Source organism: Ips typographus, linkage group LG16 (genome assembly GCF_016097725.1).
Source record: "Ips typographus isolate SLU linkage group LG16, UJ_Ityp_2.0, whole genome shotgun sequence".
In the NCBI taxonomy this organism is placed as follows: Eukaryota; Metazoa; Arthropoda; class Insecta; order Coleoptera; family Curculionidae; genus Ips; species Ips typographus.
The window spans coordinates 277,275-293,207 of record NC_138437.1 but is presented as its reverse complement, the minus strand read 5'-3'; the positions used below and the strand labels follow the sequence as shown (position 1 = coordinate 293,207).

At 38.3% G+C, this 15,933-nt stretch overlaps 1 protein-coding gene across 1 annotated transcript in view; it reads left to right on the top strand.

Annotated features, from left to right (window-relative positions):
- Positions 1-15,933, top strand: part of LOC145738810 (protein qui-1) — a 294,747-nt gene that overhangs the window by 195,071 nt on the left and 83,743 nt on the right. Inside the window, exon 19 of the mRNA XM_081993876.1 lies at positions 8,556-8,835. Coding sequence (XP_081850002.1) covers positions 8,556-8,835 — 280 coding nt within the window. The remainder of the gene's footprint in view (positions 1-8,555; positions 8,836-15,933) is intronic.

The window sequence follows — 15,933 nt, the reverse complement described above, 5'->3', positions numbered from 1 at the left end:
GACGAACGATAAGTCACTAACAGCTGATCGCCGTCAACGTTACGAAATAACCCCACAACACAAATCAAAATAAACCGGTAAATTATTCGAAATAAACAAATCCTTTTATAGGGCTCCGGTGAATTATTAAGAATGTCTCGGTGCGATGTAAAATAGTGCATTAATCGAACACTGAAAACTGGTAAACCGGCAATGGTTGCCAAAAATGGCAGCAGCACCTTGAGACTTTAGAAATCGCTTAAAACAGGTATGAATTTAAGAAAACTTTAAAACATTTTACTAAAAGTACCTTTAGAAACTGAAAATGCAATAAAATGAAATGTGTTTGCCCACACTATTGATAGAAAATAAAAATTATTACAGTTTAAATTAAATTAACCGCAAACAGTTACTTGTTGCTCGATAAGTCTCTATCTCATAAACGCAACTAAACTGGGTACTAATCTGTATCAGCTCGTAACGCCAAAAATCGAACGTGACACTGTTTTAAGCACATTTTTGGAATCCTCATTAAATTTCCTATCCAATAACTTGAAAAAACACTTCAAAATTTAATACAGTCAGGGGCAAAGCGGTGTTCAATTTTGAACTGAGAGAAATACAATTTGAAACGACAGTCAGGGGCAAAATCGCCTGTAAAACCCACTTGTGGTGTGAAAATGACAGTTTTAACCACATTTTTGAAATTCTCATTAAATTTCCTATCCAATAACCTGAAAAAACACTACAAAATTTGGTAGTCAGTGAGAAAAGAGGTGTCAAAGTTTGAACTGCCAGAAACACAGTTTGAAAGGACAGCCAGGGACAAAATCGCCTGTAAAACTCACTTGGAGTGAGAAAATGACTGTTTTAAGCACATTTTTGAAATCCTCATTAAATTTCCTATCCAATAACCGAAAAAAAACTCTTCAAGATTTGGTACAGTCAGGGATAAAAGCGGTGTTAAACTTTGAACTGCCAGAAATACAATTTGAAAGGACAGTCAGAGACAAAATCGCCTGTAAAATCCACTTGGAGTGAGAAAATGACTGCTTTAAGTACATTTTTGGAATCCTCATTAAATTTCCTATCCAATAACCTGAAAAAATACTACAAAATTTGGTGGTCAGTAAAAAAAGCGGTGTCAAAGTTTGAACTGTCAGAAACCCAGTTTGAAAGGACAGCCAGGGCAAAATCGCCTGTAAAACTCACTTGGAGTGAGAAAATGACTGTTTTAAGCACATTTTTGAAATCCCCATTAAATTTCATATGCAACAACCTGAAAAACACTGCAAGATTTGGTACAGAGAGAAAAGCGGTGTCAAAATGTGAACTGTCAGAAACACAGTATTTGTAATTTGCTGGTAAATTATCGGTCAAATTTTCCTGGTAAAGTAAAATATTTACTTTACCGGTAATTTACCCATCACTATTTTTTTATTAATTAATGTCCGCAACGCCAAAATTTCTATATATAATTTGATTAAATTATGGACGTAAAAACTCATTTGACTTAACAAAATTGACTTCCCCATACCAGAGTCCTCCTCTATCAATGGCGATGTTACCATATTTGACTACCCTTAAACGTCGAAAAAATTCGGGCTTATTGGTTTCGGTTGGAATGACTTCCCCTTTAACTCTCTAACAACCTTCATACACGTATGAAAAATGTCCGTTGGTCAGTTGGTAGAGCGCTGCGCCGGAAACGCGTGTCGCTGGTTCAAATCCGGCTGAAAGCGGATGTCCGGAAGGCCAAAACTTCTATATATATTTCAAATAATATTCGATAAGGCAGCATTCGAATATTTCGCTACTTGACAAGTTAACTGGAACGGATAAAAGTTGCTTAGCTACAAAGCGAGGAAAATTGATAGATAAAAGAGAACTATACTTCCATTAAGAGAACTATACTGCTTTGTGCCGCTTTTTAACTGGACAGATTGGTTTCTAAAGCAATCAAGAATAGTAAACAGTTCAATTCGACAATAGTTGGACTTTTGGTGTTTATGCAAGTAAAGTCATTTATTTACTAACTAATTACCTGTTTTGCTTTTGTTGCAGTACTTGCTAATAACATACTAAATTGCAGAGTTGTCAAGTTATTAGAAACATAAATAATTTTTAGAATCAATGTAATTGGATTGCACAAACTTGTATCCATTATGTTGGTTCCCAAAACTCATTATGAAAACATTCCGGAATCTCTGGTGTTCATATGTATGTATAGTTTGGTATTCCATTTGATCTATCGGCAGAACTGTTAAACTAAAAATTTGTTTTCTCGTAAAAACTAGCTTTGTCAAATTTGTTTTAGAGTACAAGAATAAAAGTTAAATTTAGAATAACAATTGTGCAGAATAATTAGATTTCATAATTATATTAGCAAAATGGATGTAAAATTAGACAATCAAATGCAGGAAGATGATTAAATTGAAACGACCTACGCATATTTCCAGATGAAGTCTAATAAAGAAATTCAAACTTCCTTTCTGGAAAATTACAAAATTACTATTGTAACGTCTTTCATAATCGAGATGGATCTTTTTCCACGTAACTGCTTTAATAAATTTCCCGCTTTCTTAAATTTAAACGAAGCGCCTTGTAATAAACGTGAATCATATTCCAAGGAATTATGCTAATAAACCGTATTTCTTTTCGGTTGGAATCAAGCAATTAAGATTTATTGTGAGGATTTTTATCAAACAAAATTGAAACCACTTTAAAGCTTTTATTCGAAGTACAGGGTGATTGTATATAATTTACTCAATATTCACCTCGTTAAGTTTGACCTCACAACATAGTTTAAATTAGCAAAGTTGCAGTATTTTTCCTAAGTCTGTCAATCACTTTTCACGCAAGTTTTGATTAAACGGAACACCCTGTATATTATTTGCTCAATCAAAAGATCTCTTTTTTCTGATATCCAAAATATATATTATTACACTTTTACTGGGTTGTTTTTCATAAGTGAGACTTTTAATGAACTCAACAGGCTTTATTTAATAAACACACAACACTAGAAATCACTTTTAAACCACTAAAGTCCTGTTTACCACTTTTCACTATTTCGCACTTTTGCTTCACTTTGCATCATGCTTCTTGAAGCTTCCAGAATGTCTAGAATGTCCTTCTTAAACGGCCAATAAACGTTTATGAGGTCGCGAACTTTCTAGCCAACACTTACATAATGATATCGGGACGTGTCCATAAGTAGATGTTTATGAACACGTCCCGGTTAGGGACTTGTATTTTACTTGGTTTGAGACTTTGTTTTAGGGGGGTTTGGGACACCCCTGGGATGCGATGTCGCCAAGTTGTGTCGAAAAAGAAAAGAAATCGATCTGTTATTCTAGCCAAAGTCTGGTTTACACCAAAGTGTCCTCCTCCGGTACTGTCATGTAGCACATTCTCTTTGCAGGAATTTGGCACTATTGTTTGGTAAACAAAGCGTTTTTTGTCTGGACTTTCCCATTTGCGAGTAATTAAGTCATCTCACAGTCGAAGCGAATTCCACTGTAACCCTATACTGTCCATATCTGGAAATATCTTGCCAATCCGGTTTTCAATCCCTCTCCAACCATGTTCTGATAACTTTCAAATCCGTGTCTGAGCGCTGTATTTTTATTATGTCCTCCTTAGAGACGCCTTTCTTCACTTCTGATGTTGCTGTAGCCTTCTTGTTTCCTGATTTGGTTAATCCTCCAACCATCATGATATTGTCCTTTCCGGTGTCTTAAGTCACAATCAAAATCTTGACGTTCCTCTACATATCGTGGTAATTGTCTTTCCGGGTTCTTCATTTCCTGATCCTGGTTACGCCAGTTATACGGGGTCGGTAAACGAGATTGATGTCTGCAATTCCAGCGGTAATGTCCTTTACGTCCACAATTATAACACGTCATGTTTCTTTTAGCAGATGAGTACCGGTGATTTGTTTTGATGTTCTGGTTAAGACATTGAAAAAGTTTATCTAACTACTTTACAATTAACTCCATAACAACTACGTCTCCCGCTTGGCACTGATCTTCCGAAAATTTCGCGTCTGTCCCACTATTCTTTTTGTAGGAGAGGTTCCTTGCAACATCGAACTCCAGGTTGTAAGTTACGGCATCAGTCAGGTTGTTAAACACCGGCCAAGGCGAAGCGCCAGTAGTAGATCTGCGCCTCTGACACCATCAATAAAGGTTTGCACAGCAATCTGGTTCAGACACTCTTCGGGTGCTTGTGGATATGCCAGACGATATAACCGCCCAACTAAAATCCAGGTTTCTGATGGTCCTTGCAATTTACTCTTCAGTTGGCTTTGGTAGATCGGGGTCAAGTGTTTGGTCCCATACCTTAGCTCCAGCGCATTTGTAAGGGAGTAGAGTCTGCTTGTTTACTCTCCGAGATGTTCTGAAGTATTACGAGAGCTTTACCTTGCAGCGCCAATACTAACTCGGTGGCTTTTTGGTGTTCAGTCCACCTATTAGCCATAGCAGCAACCTCAAACTGCCTTCTGTACAAATCCCACGAAGACCCCTCGTCAAACTTTTCCTTCTTCTTCTCACTGTTTCAGTGTCGCAATCTGTTGAATTTTTGCCGGAAATATCTCGACTGATTTCGTCGGTTTCTCGCGAATAATCATGATTTCCTTAAGCAAGATTTCGATCTGGTTACTAGTTTTTCCAAATTTAGTGTCCATCTGTCTAAATTTCGAGTCCATTTATCAAAATTTTTCGATTTGGTGATCAACTTGGGTTTTCAACTCTGACCTGACTTTTTCCAGAGCTTGAAATATAGCTTGTTCGTTGTCTTGGCGTTTTTCTTCCTCTTGTTGCTCTTTCTGTCGGCATTCTTCACTTTCTTGTTCCTCTTTCTGTCGTCGTTCTTCTTCCTCTTGTTTTTTCCTTTGTCGTTGTTCTTGTTCTTGTTTTTCTCTCTGTCGTCGTTCTTCTTCCTCCTGCTCTTTTCGTTGTCGGCGTTCTTCTTCCTCTTGTTTTTCTCTCTGTCGTCGTTCTTGTTCTTCTTGTTTTTCCTTCTGTCTTCGTTCTTCATCCTCTTGTTTTTCCTTTCGCCGTCGTTCTTCAAACATTTTAAGTCTCTCCTTAATATCAGCCATTGCATCGTAATCGGTCGATTTAGTATTCATCATTCACGTAGAGTACAATTCTTCACTCACTTATCCCACTTCTGACACTAAATGTTACACTTTACTGGGTTCTTTTTGATAAGTGAGACTTTTAATAAACTCCCTGTTGAGTTCTCATCTCTCCGACCGCTCGGTCCGTTTATATATGTGCGGTTCATGCTTCTTGAAGCTTCCAGAATGTCTAGAATATCCTTCTTATACGACCACTAAACGTTTATGATGTCGCAATATTTCCTTAATGATACCGGGACGTGTCCATAAGGTGATGTTTGGGGACTTGTATTTTACATGGTTAGTCCCTTATTTTTAGCCCTACATGTTTAAGACTTCGCATTAGGGGGGTAAGTTTGGGACAGTAAGGTAAGTTGGGGCTATTTTCAGTCATTTTAGGCAAAATATTGAAAAACAGTGAAATTTTATGACTATTATTGACTTACTGGACTATTTGCAGTCACTCTAGTCAATTTGCAAAGTCAAAACTTTGAAAAAATAGCCAAATATCGTGAACACTCATTTAACTTGCTATTTCCAATCATTCTAGTCAATTTTAAAGGTCAAAATATTGGAAAATAGTATATCTTCATGAAAATTGATTTACTGGGCCATTGGCAGTCATTCTAATCAATTTTAATGACTAACATGTTGAAAATCAATTAAGATTTATGAAAATTGGCTTAGCCAACAGTTTTCAGTCTTCTAGTTTATTTTCAAAGTCAAAACGCTGAGAAATTTGTCTTATATCATAAAAAATACGTACCTAGTCAATTTTCAAAGTAAAAACGTTAAAAAAGTAGTCAAATATCATGAACACTGATTCAACGTGCTGGTTCCAGTCATTCTAGTCAATTTTCAGCAAGGTTAGCATAATGAGCTCGCTGACGAATATAAAAGATGCACCGTAGCTCGACTAAATCACCGAACTCTGGGGTCTCCCCCAGAGGGAGGTCACTGACTGATCTCTGGGTTAGTCTTGGTACGCCTCTTGGGTAACGTAATCGTGGAGCATTAGGTGACCAAGTGCCACACCCGAGAATCAGCCCTACCAAAGAAAATAGTGTGGGCGAGCAGCAAGAGTTGCCGTACCTACTTAACTCCCTTTGCTAGTACCACAGCGTCTTTACCGGCCCGGTGAATGCTCTCGGACAAGAGTCTAGGGTTCATCCATCCCCGCTAAAGCGTTCGCCCTCTGCGCCCTCTGTATGTTTTAGACAATAAAGCGAGTTACCTGTGGAATCCTGAGATTTCTTCCCTCTGAGCTACCCCTTAACGTGACAATGTACAGGGACTCAAAGAAAGTAAGGAATTTTCTGTGCTCTTTGAGACACTCTATGGAGAGAACAACTGAGAATTAAAACCAGTTTATAACATCAAATTGCAGCCTTTATATTTCCTCTGATATCTCAATTATTACAGTAAATACAGGGTTTTGAAGAAAATGTGGATATTGATCTTATTTTTCCAAACCTGTTTCAGAGGTAATCTATTGCTATGGTTTTCTAATCAAATTTGCTATACGTCATTGGTTCTTGTCAAGCGAAAGTCAAGAACATTCATAATTTTGATTCTTAAAAATCCAACATGGGTGATATGGTTTCTACTGATGTGGCGAAGCCTGTAGCGTTGATTGAAATTGGTACAAGTTACAGCGATGTTGCTGACATGTTAGGAAAATCAAAATCTACGATATATCGTAATGTAAGACGTTGGAGACAAACGGGAGATTATGTGAGGAGACGAGGTCAAGGAAAAGAACGGTCAACCACGGCTAGAGATGACGGATTCATAGTCTTGCAAACATTATTGAATAGGTGTAAAACAGTACCGCAACTAAGAAGCGAACTGGTAGAAGAACAAGTGCTCGGACCATTAGCAGAAGGCTTAAGGAAGTTGGTTTGAAGGCCTATAGAACCAAGAAAGCGTCTCCCGCGACGTCATCGTGTGGCCAGACTAGGCTTTGCTAGGGAACACGAAAATTGGGAAAATAATCAGTGGGCCAATGTTTTGTTCACAGATGAGAGCCGATTTTGGGTTTATTCCATCGAGGGCAGGGAAAGGTTATATTGCCGCCGAGGAGAACAAGATGAACAATTTAATTTTACTCCCACTGTCTCCTATGGTGGAGGCTCAGTGATGGTCTGGGGTGGAATACACTTAGGGGCACAGAGTTGGTGGTTGTTAATGGAGCTTTAAATGCAGATGGATATATTTACGATGTTCTGCAAGAGCATGTTGTACCATTCGCCCCCCATATCGGAGAAAACTTTTTGCTAATGCACGACAATGCCCACCGTCACAAGGGTCGTTGTGTCTCCTACTTTTTGAATGTCGTCGGAATAAGAACAATGGCGTGGCCTGCATGTTCTCCAGACATTAATCCAATTGAACATGTCTGGGACATGTTAGGTAGACGATTAAGGTCCATAACTCCTGCAGTTCAAAATCCCGAACAAGTAGCAGCTGCTCTGGTTGAGATTTGGGACAATCTGCCTCAAAACATGACTTATTTGGCCAAAAAGGGTTCACAATTTAGACGTTACAATATTTGGAATCAGGAAAAGCAAAGCAAATTGAGTAAATAAAATACAGGGTGTTTTATTTAAAATAATCAAAACATGTGTCAAGGATTTGTCAAGTGATAAACATATGTGAATTTTGACATCAGATTCGGGCGATTCATGAAAAGCAACTTTGCTGATTTAAATAATGTTGTGAGATGAAAATTAACAGAGTTAGCTATCGAGTAAAATATAAATTGTCTTCATGTGTTCCTTCTCAATATTGTCACGTTTAATTTATGAGCCCATTTGGGTTCAATAATTAAACGAACTTACGACGTCAAACGTCGCGCCGGTATCTAAGTTTTAGAAGGATGGAATCAAACACTGAGTTGTTAGAAAAACAACCTGAATTTATTAATCAACATTTAGAAACGGAACCGTGCAACATAGACCAACATGGGATACTTTAAAACATTAATAATCAAAAATGAATACACTTACATGGTTAGCTGAGCGTTTTCTGGCGGCTGGCTTGGTCACTTTTGGGTTGGAATAATTTTGACGAATGGACTACTTAACTTGATTTATTTTCTCGAGGGGTGTCGGCATTCCGACTCTTGGTTTATACCAGCAGCGTTACCGCCTACTAATTTCACACTCTCCTAGACTACCGAAATCGGGGTATTTTATACCCGTTTGACCGGCTGACGTAGTTTGTTATTCCTCGTCGCCTGCATCCCAACAGTAGCGGGGATTTGTCACCACCAAAAATAGCGATGATGCACTACTTGCATTTTAGTATTTTCCATCCTCGAATATTTCATATTCTAAGTTAATAAGTCCATTTTTCCAATTAATGGATTTTCCATTCGTGACAATATTAAGCTGATACTTATTTATTTTTAAAAAAATTTGTTTAATACAGTTATTTTCTTCTATTCAAGTTGATTTCATGGCTGCGACCTGTGACAGAACGTGGAGGAGGCTTAATGAGCGACTTGGTCACATCAGCAATGGCCTGGTGCGATGGGTTTACTTTACCTTTGGTAGTGCCGTTAAACGATTGGCTACAACCACCTTTACCAAGCCAGAGCAAAGTGATGAGCACCCCTGATGTGCGCTTAATTGAATGTACTCCCAATGGACAACACGTTGTCGTAGTGGTAAACACTGATCCACAACTATGGCACATTATGACCAATCAGCTAGTTCATACTTTTAAAGGTAAGTTTAACTTCATTAACATTCTCTACGATGCTACTAATTTGATAAATTAAATTACCTAGTTAGCTGAATAGCGCTGGTTAGGCGATCTCGGAAATAAATAGGCAAACCGTGGAGGTCAGGTTATTGTTAGCCACATATTATAAGCTTTCAAAAGCCACGGTAACATTAAAACTTTCCGGTTATAAATCGCGAGGGAGTTATAATTTGTAGCCGTATCAGATTTAACTTCTAAGTAATAAAACAACCTCTAATGTTTGCTTCATATACGGGGTGATTTTTGAAAAATATTCCTTTGTAATTTTTTATCATTCAAATTTAATATTAAGTTCTTAAATAATTAGTGTTTGCTGCACGTAAGGTTGGTTTGAGCATGAGATTATCAACAAAGAGTAAAGTAAATAGTAAAATCAAATTAAATCAAATTATTAAGCAACAGGCAAGATTTTGGTTCAGCCTGGAAACACTCGTCGAGCTTCAGGAGCAGTTGTTCTGATAGTATTCTGATCCAAAGTATAATTTAAAAAAAAGTAATCACTATCAGAGAAACCTGAAACTTACAGTCAAACAATGCAGCTCGGAAATTAAAGTGAGCTAATTATCGGGCAAAATAGTTAGCCTTGTGGGATAATGTGACCTGGGCATTTTTCTTCTTCGGCTGCGTGTCCATTAATGGATGTTTGCGATCACTTTTGTCCACTCTTCCTTATTACGTATGGTATGCATTAGTTCTTGCATTGTCCTAAGTCCTGTCCACTGCCTAACGTTGCGGAGCCATGACATCGTTTTCCTGCCGATTCCTCTCTTTCCCTCAATTATCAATTGCAGGAATTGGTACCTCTCGTTGCGTATTACGTGGCCCAGGTATGCTGTTTTTCGACGTTTAATGGTGTCTAACAGTTTGCGGTCTTTATTGATTATTCTCAAGACCATCGTTGGTTCTTCTTGCAGTCCATGGAATCCTCAGTACCAACATCTCGAATGCTTCCAGCTTGTTCATAGTGCTCACTTTCAGTGTCCATCCCTCCATGCCATAAAGCAACACTGTCCAGACATAACATTTGACAAATCTAATTCTCAAGCCGAGATCGAAATCAGTATTGGCGAGCACTTTTTTGAATTTCATGAACGCACTGCGGGCATTTACAGGCTTTATTGGTTGATTCTCATATGTTAGGCTTGAGTTTTGAAATTCTTGTTGCTTTCGAGTAATTATCATGAATTTAGTGTTCTTGGTGTTGATATTGAGGCCCTTGTTTTTACTGCATTCCCCGACAGTCCCAAGCATATCCCGCAAATCCTCCATGTTATCTGCAATTAGAACTGTGTCGTCCGCATAACCCATACACCATTCACCTTAACGCCACGGTGCGTTCGTCTATTGCTTCCTGAAAGATGACTTCAGAATATAAATTGAAGAGAAGTGGGGAGAGAACACATCCTTGTCTGACCCCTCTACAAATTGGTCTTGCTTCTGTGAGATCGTTACCAACTCTGACTTCAGCCATTTGGTTCCAGTATAGGCTTTGAATGCAGCGGATGTCGTTTTGGTCTATGTCCAATCTATTTAGGATTTGGATCAGTTTATGATGTTGGACTCTGTCGACCGCCTTTTTATAATCGATGAAACACAGCATTATTACAGTCCTTTCTTTCTTGATCGTTGCAGGTCTGAATCAGTACTTGAGTCGCAATGAATGCTTCTCTCGTGCCTAACTAGATATTTCAGCCCTCTCCTAGGATCGTTTTTAGAAAATAAAGGAAAGAACAAAACCCTTGGCTCTCGCTCAAATGAAGAGACCTTGACTCTTTGATGGGCGAAAAGGGCAAGCCTCCTGTCACCAGTCTCTCACCAGGCTACAACCTGAACGAGCACATTTCCATGTGATTGCAACATTTTACCAAAAAAAAGAAGCTTACTCTAGTTGCAAATGCAAAGCACTAAAATCCGCACTGGCGACCACCTTAGAGTTAAAGAAGAGTCTCCAAGTGGCTTTGAACTAAAGAGGAGGTCAAAAGGGCGTCCCCAAGTTTAAATAGTCAGGGGACAACTGGATACGCGATGGGGGTTACCGAAGCTCAACGAATCTTCTAGAGCACATTTTTGTCCACAGAAGAGCAAAAAACAGGTCATCTCACTATGTCCGAGCGCCAGAGTGGCGTCATACGCAAAGAGGGCCTACTTAACTAGACCGTTGCCGAAAGGTATGTCGCTTATATTAATTATATAGAGCCCTAATGGACTCCCATATATTTATTACACTCTCAGATGACTCCTCCTCTCCCACTCGAACAACTTGTGTACGTTCACAGAGATATGACCTTTGCAGCACGAGACTTATGATTAAATTGATATTATCTGAGCTTTCCAAGGTGGATATCGTGTGTGACGCAGTCAAAAGCATTACTCAGGTCACAAAACAATGTGTGAATCAAACGCGGTGTTCGGCAAGGCCGCGTACTTTTTTCAAAGTCCGTCTTTGACAAGCACTACAAAACGCATGTGAAGGAATTATACCAAATGTTCAAGCCCACAGCAACCTACACTACGCAGACGGTACTGTTTTAATTCCCGAAAGCTTTACAACGACTTTTGGACAAAATATGTTCCAAGGGAAAGCTGTCAATAAAATGACACTTAAAAGACAAATGTTGATTCAAAAAATCTGATTTCCTGTAAAATCCCAAAAACTGATTTTTCTGCCACGTATTTTTCCAACTTTAAAAATCCAATGCAGAACAGATTCCATTTTTACTTACAGTAACAGATCTGAAATTACGGCCGAGTAACTAACAATTCCAATACTGAAATACAAAAGTTATCCGGGCTTATAAGCCGTGGCCCAATGGAATTTCTTCCTAACGTTTCGTCCACATCTGCGGCGGACATTATCAAAGGCGATGACGTAACGGTCGAAGTGCTCTTCCGTACCTCTCGACGATGACTGCTGGAGCGTCGGTCGTATTTATACCCGTGGGGGGCTGCACATGCGCATAACGGCTACGCATCGGCACGCAAGAAGTCTGGCACAAGGTTCGTTTCCACTCCGGATTCAACAAGGTGATCTCTTCCTTTCTGTTGATGATGTTCTCGTGCTTAAAGGTCTCAATGGCTTCTCAAGTTAATCTAGGATAGTAACGCTGTGATCGATCCAAAACTTCCACCTCTTCAAAACGAATATCATGTCATCTAGAAAGTGCATGTTCTGCCACCGCTGATTTTTCGGTCAGTCCTAGTCTGCAACTTCTCTTGTGCTCTGCTATTCTTGTGTTGACACTACGTTTAGTCGTTCCAATGTCTGCGGATCCACAGCTGCAAGGAATCCTGTAAACTCCAGAAGCCGATAAGGATCCCGTTTGTCCTTGGCCGATCTGAGACTCTGTTATATCGTGCGGGTTGACGGTTAAAGACCGTCTTGACCTTGTGCTTCTCTAAATAGATAGAGATTAATTCTCAAAGGTTTTCACATGAAGCGGCTTATACGAATATCCTGAAATAGTGGCAGAATATGTTAATTAGGCTTAAACAAACATAAACACAATATCAAAAAAGGATCAATAAAATATTCAGCAAACTAACCAAATATTCAGTAAAAAACCACAGGATCTCACCTAAGTGTAGGGTTAAACTGTCTTATTTGACTTAGTCCTGGCTTATTCATTAAAAACATATGGCTGCCTGTCTTGTTATCTTTAGAAGTCAAGCCATTATTTACCAATATTCCGCAGAGTCCTTCATTGGATATTCTACTACATCTCAGCTTTCATGCGTGGTTTTAAATGACATTGATTATACAGGGTCGCTAGATAACAAACTTTAAAACAATTATCAGGAAAAACGTGCAGTTATGGAATAAACAAATGTAAAAAACGTGTTATAATGACTAATGACGTTGTGTATAAATTAGGAATGTGATATTTACATTACGGAAAGAAGTATGCCCACCTGTAACAATTAACAACTGTAACTGATTCCACAAGAAGATGCTAAGTATCTTGGTATGCATTTGGATAGACGTCTACCATGGAGAAAACATATATTTACAAAACGCAAACAACTTCGACATAAATTGAGACATTTGTACTGTTTGATTGGTGGCCGCAGATCAAAGCTATCTCTGGGCAACCAAATATTATTGTACAAATCTATTCTCAAGCCTATCGTACGGAATTCAACTATGGGGTACTGCCAGTGCTTCTAATATCGCTATACTTCAGGGAATCCAAAATAAAGTCATCCGCATCATTGTCGTAGAGCCTTTCTAGATCTCTAACGAACTGATCTTACATGATATTCCAATGGAATCAGTAATGGATGCTGTACGTCTAGTGAGCGAATTTCAACAAAAGGTGAAGGTTAAAACGACTACTACTATTGGACTTAACTGAGACCTTAACTGGACCCCAGTATAATGGACCCATTTTATGGCCTCTAAGATCCTATCTTTTTATTTATTTTTTAAAATTATAAAAGATAATATAATCTGCCGTCCAGATACGCGAAGCTGGCATTAAAGCGTTCTTGTGGGCTCGCGCATGCTGGGTTGGCTTCCTGATCAAGGGATCACCGACCTACTAAACTTCATTCCTTCTCTTCACTCCTGGGTCCCACGGAACTGCTTGCGCATTACATCGGAGGGGAATGGAACTAGCTTTGCTGTCTTTCCCTTCCTCTTTTTTGGTTAGTACTTCCTTTACCATGTCGTGGATGTATTTCCAGGTTTCTTTATTTGTTGTCATAAGATTAATCATGATTCCTGGTGTAATTTGTTCATTCACTTTGGTGCCCGCTCGTCTACTACGATCCATCCCTCACATTCAAACAGGGTGTGTTCTGCTGTATCGAGCTTTCCACAATAATGGTCATTTCCATCTGTTTTTCCGATTTGATATGCTTTGAAAAATCTATGTCCCGGTAAAGCCTGAGTCAGATGATAGTCCGTGCACTATGTTTGCTTTCCGTCCACGTTTTTACATTTGGAATGAGTCTTTTCGTCACTTGAGCTGTCTTCTCTTCCCTGTCTCATCGTTCTTGCTATTTCTCCTCAATCCACTGTTTTCTTTGTTCTTGTACTTGTGAGACTAGTTTGGATATGATTTCTAAGTCAATTGGAGCAATGCCTGCAATAACTTGCGATGCTCTTGTGGAAGTCATCCTATATGCAGATATTATGCGGATAAGAGCATTTTTCTGTATTTCTCCATCCTTAGCATGTTTCCCCATATTTGTGCTGCATACATGAGTGTTGACTGTAGTATCCCTCCAAAATAAAACTATTAGCAAACCACCAAAATACTCTAATTAGCAAACCTCGTAACTCAGTGTAAATAAAATAAATGAGCACCTTTTCAGAACTGTAAGTAGAACTTAATAAAATTCAAAGTAATTCATTATATCTATGAGCTTATGGAAAGCCGTGAAAATGGAAACCTGAAACTACAAGGTTCTTTGCAGAAATGGGGTTTTCGATTTATTTTATTACGAGAGTACAGTTTTCCTTTCCGTTTACTGGGATCAACATGATCTAAAAATCTTAGGCCCCTATAAACACGTACGGTTGGACTTAAATTGGAAACTTTTTCTTTTTTATTATTAAACTAAATAAAACTTCAATGTTTTACAAAATCTAGTCATTACCTGACTTTTATATATTTATTTTGCCACCAAAAATAATTGGGTAATAGCTACTCTTCCTACACTGTGGTAATACCAAAAACAGTGTCGATTAAAAGAAAGAAAAATCTAAAGGCAATCTGAGACAGAAAATATACTCTATATTAATTGAGCATATAAATAATACATCTAAAGATTCTGTCATCATCATGTTAAGTTTGAAACAAAACATTAAGTTGGTAAACTCGTAGGAGAGGAGTTTTTAGACGCTGATTCATTTGATAATCTTGAATTTGACCCTTTGAAATTAATAATAAGTGAAATAACCTCTGTAAGTTTGCTGCAACTCTGCCTAAGTCAGAACTTTCAATTCAACCGCTCGTTTTACAAACAAAACGATGGTCTCAAATTTAGTCAAGCCGTGGGTTCAAATTTATTACCATTTCTGGCAGAGGCGTTAATGAATAACATTGAAAATATTTTTTTAATGACCACAAATCGAGGGGTAATTTGAAGTTCTGCAAAAGGTAAAGATAGGTTTACCATGGACTTAAAAGCTAATAATTAAATAACATTCTTTTATTTGTTAATAAGGCAATCTTTTCAACATTTATAATTAGAAATTTACCGCAAACCAACTAAATCGACTATTTAATGCTCTTCCAAAGCAACCATCCTTACTCACATAAGACGGCAGGTTTTAATTTACTTTTATATACATCGTCTCTTTACAATTCCTCTTGACAACGGCGATGATCTTGCCTATCTTTGCATTAGACAACTTCTCCCATTCCATTGATCTGAAACGTATCATTTAAAAATTGCCTCACAATTGCAACACAGTGGGATGGCGCTCGTTTAGCTTTCAACCCCCATCAATATTTAAATGATTTTCTGTTTCTTTGACAATAAGATGTTTAATGATGTTTTCTAACATTGTCAAGTAAGTATCGTCATTAAGGTTAACATTAATAACTAAATGCCCGACCAACTAAACCAACGAAGTAAGACACGACCAACTCATCGAAACATTAGTAAAGAGAAGGATAGGCACCAGAGACGTTAAGCATAACTTCAAACCTGTACTGATGGTCAAAAAGCATAATAAAACGAATAGAAGACATAAAATCAGAAGAAGTAGAAATACAAGGAGGTGTATCTCAAGGGTGTATAGTTTCACCAATCCTCTTTGGTCTGTCATCATCAACCCTACGTCGCCAAGAATTTCTATTTTCTGCAAGTTGCATCCAATTTTGTTCCAGTTTTCGTGAATGTGGTTTGCACTGACTTCTTCTATCTTCACGGGGTTTCCATCCTAATATATTGTTGATGTTGATAGTCTTTTGGTCCATGTATCAGTGTTGAGTCCTGCTACGTGGCCTGCAAATCTCTATTTTAACTTTGCGATTTTCTCTATGATGTCCTCTATCCCAGGTCTTCTTCGGAATTCCGTGTTCCTTACGTGGTACGTGAGTTTAATTCCT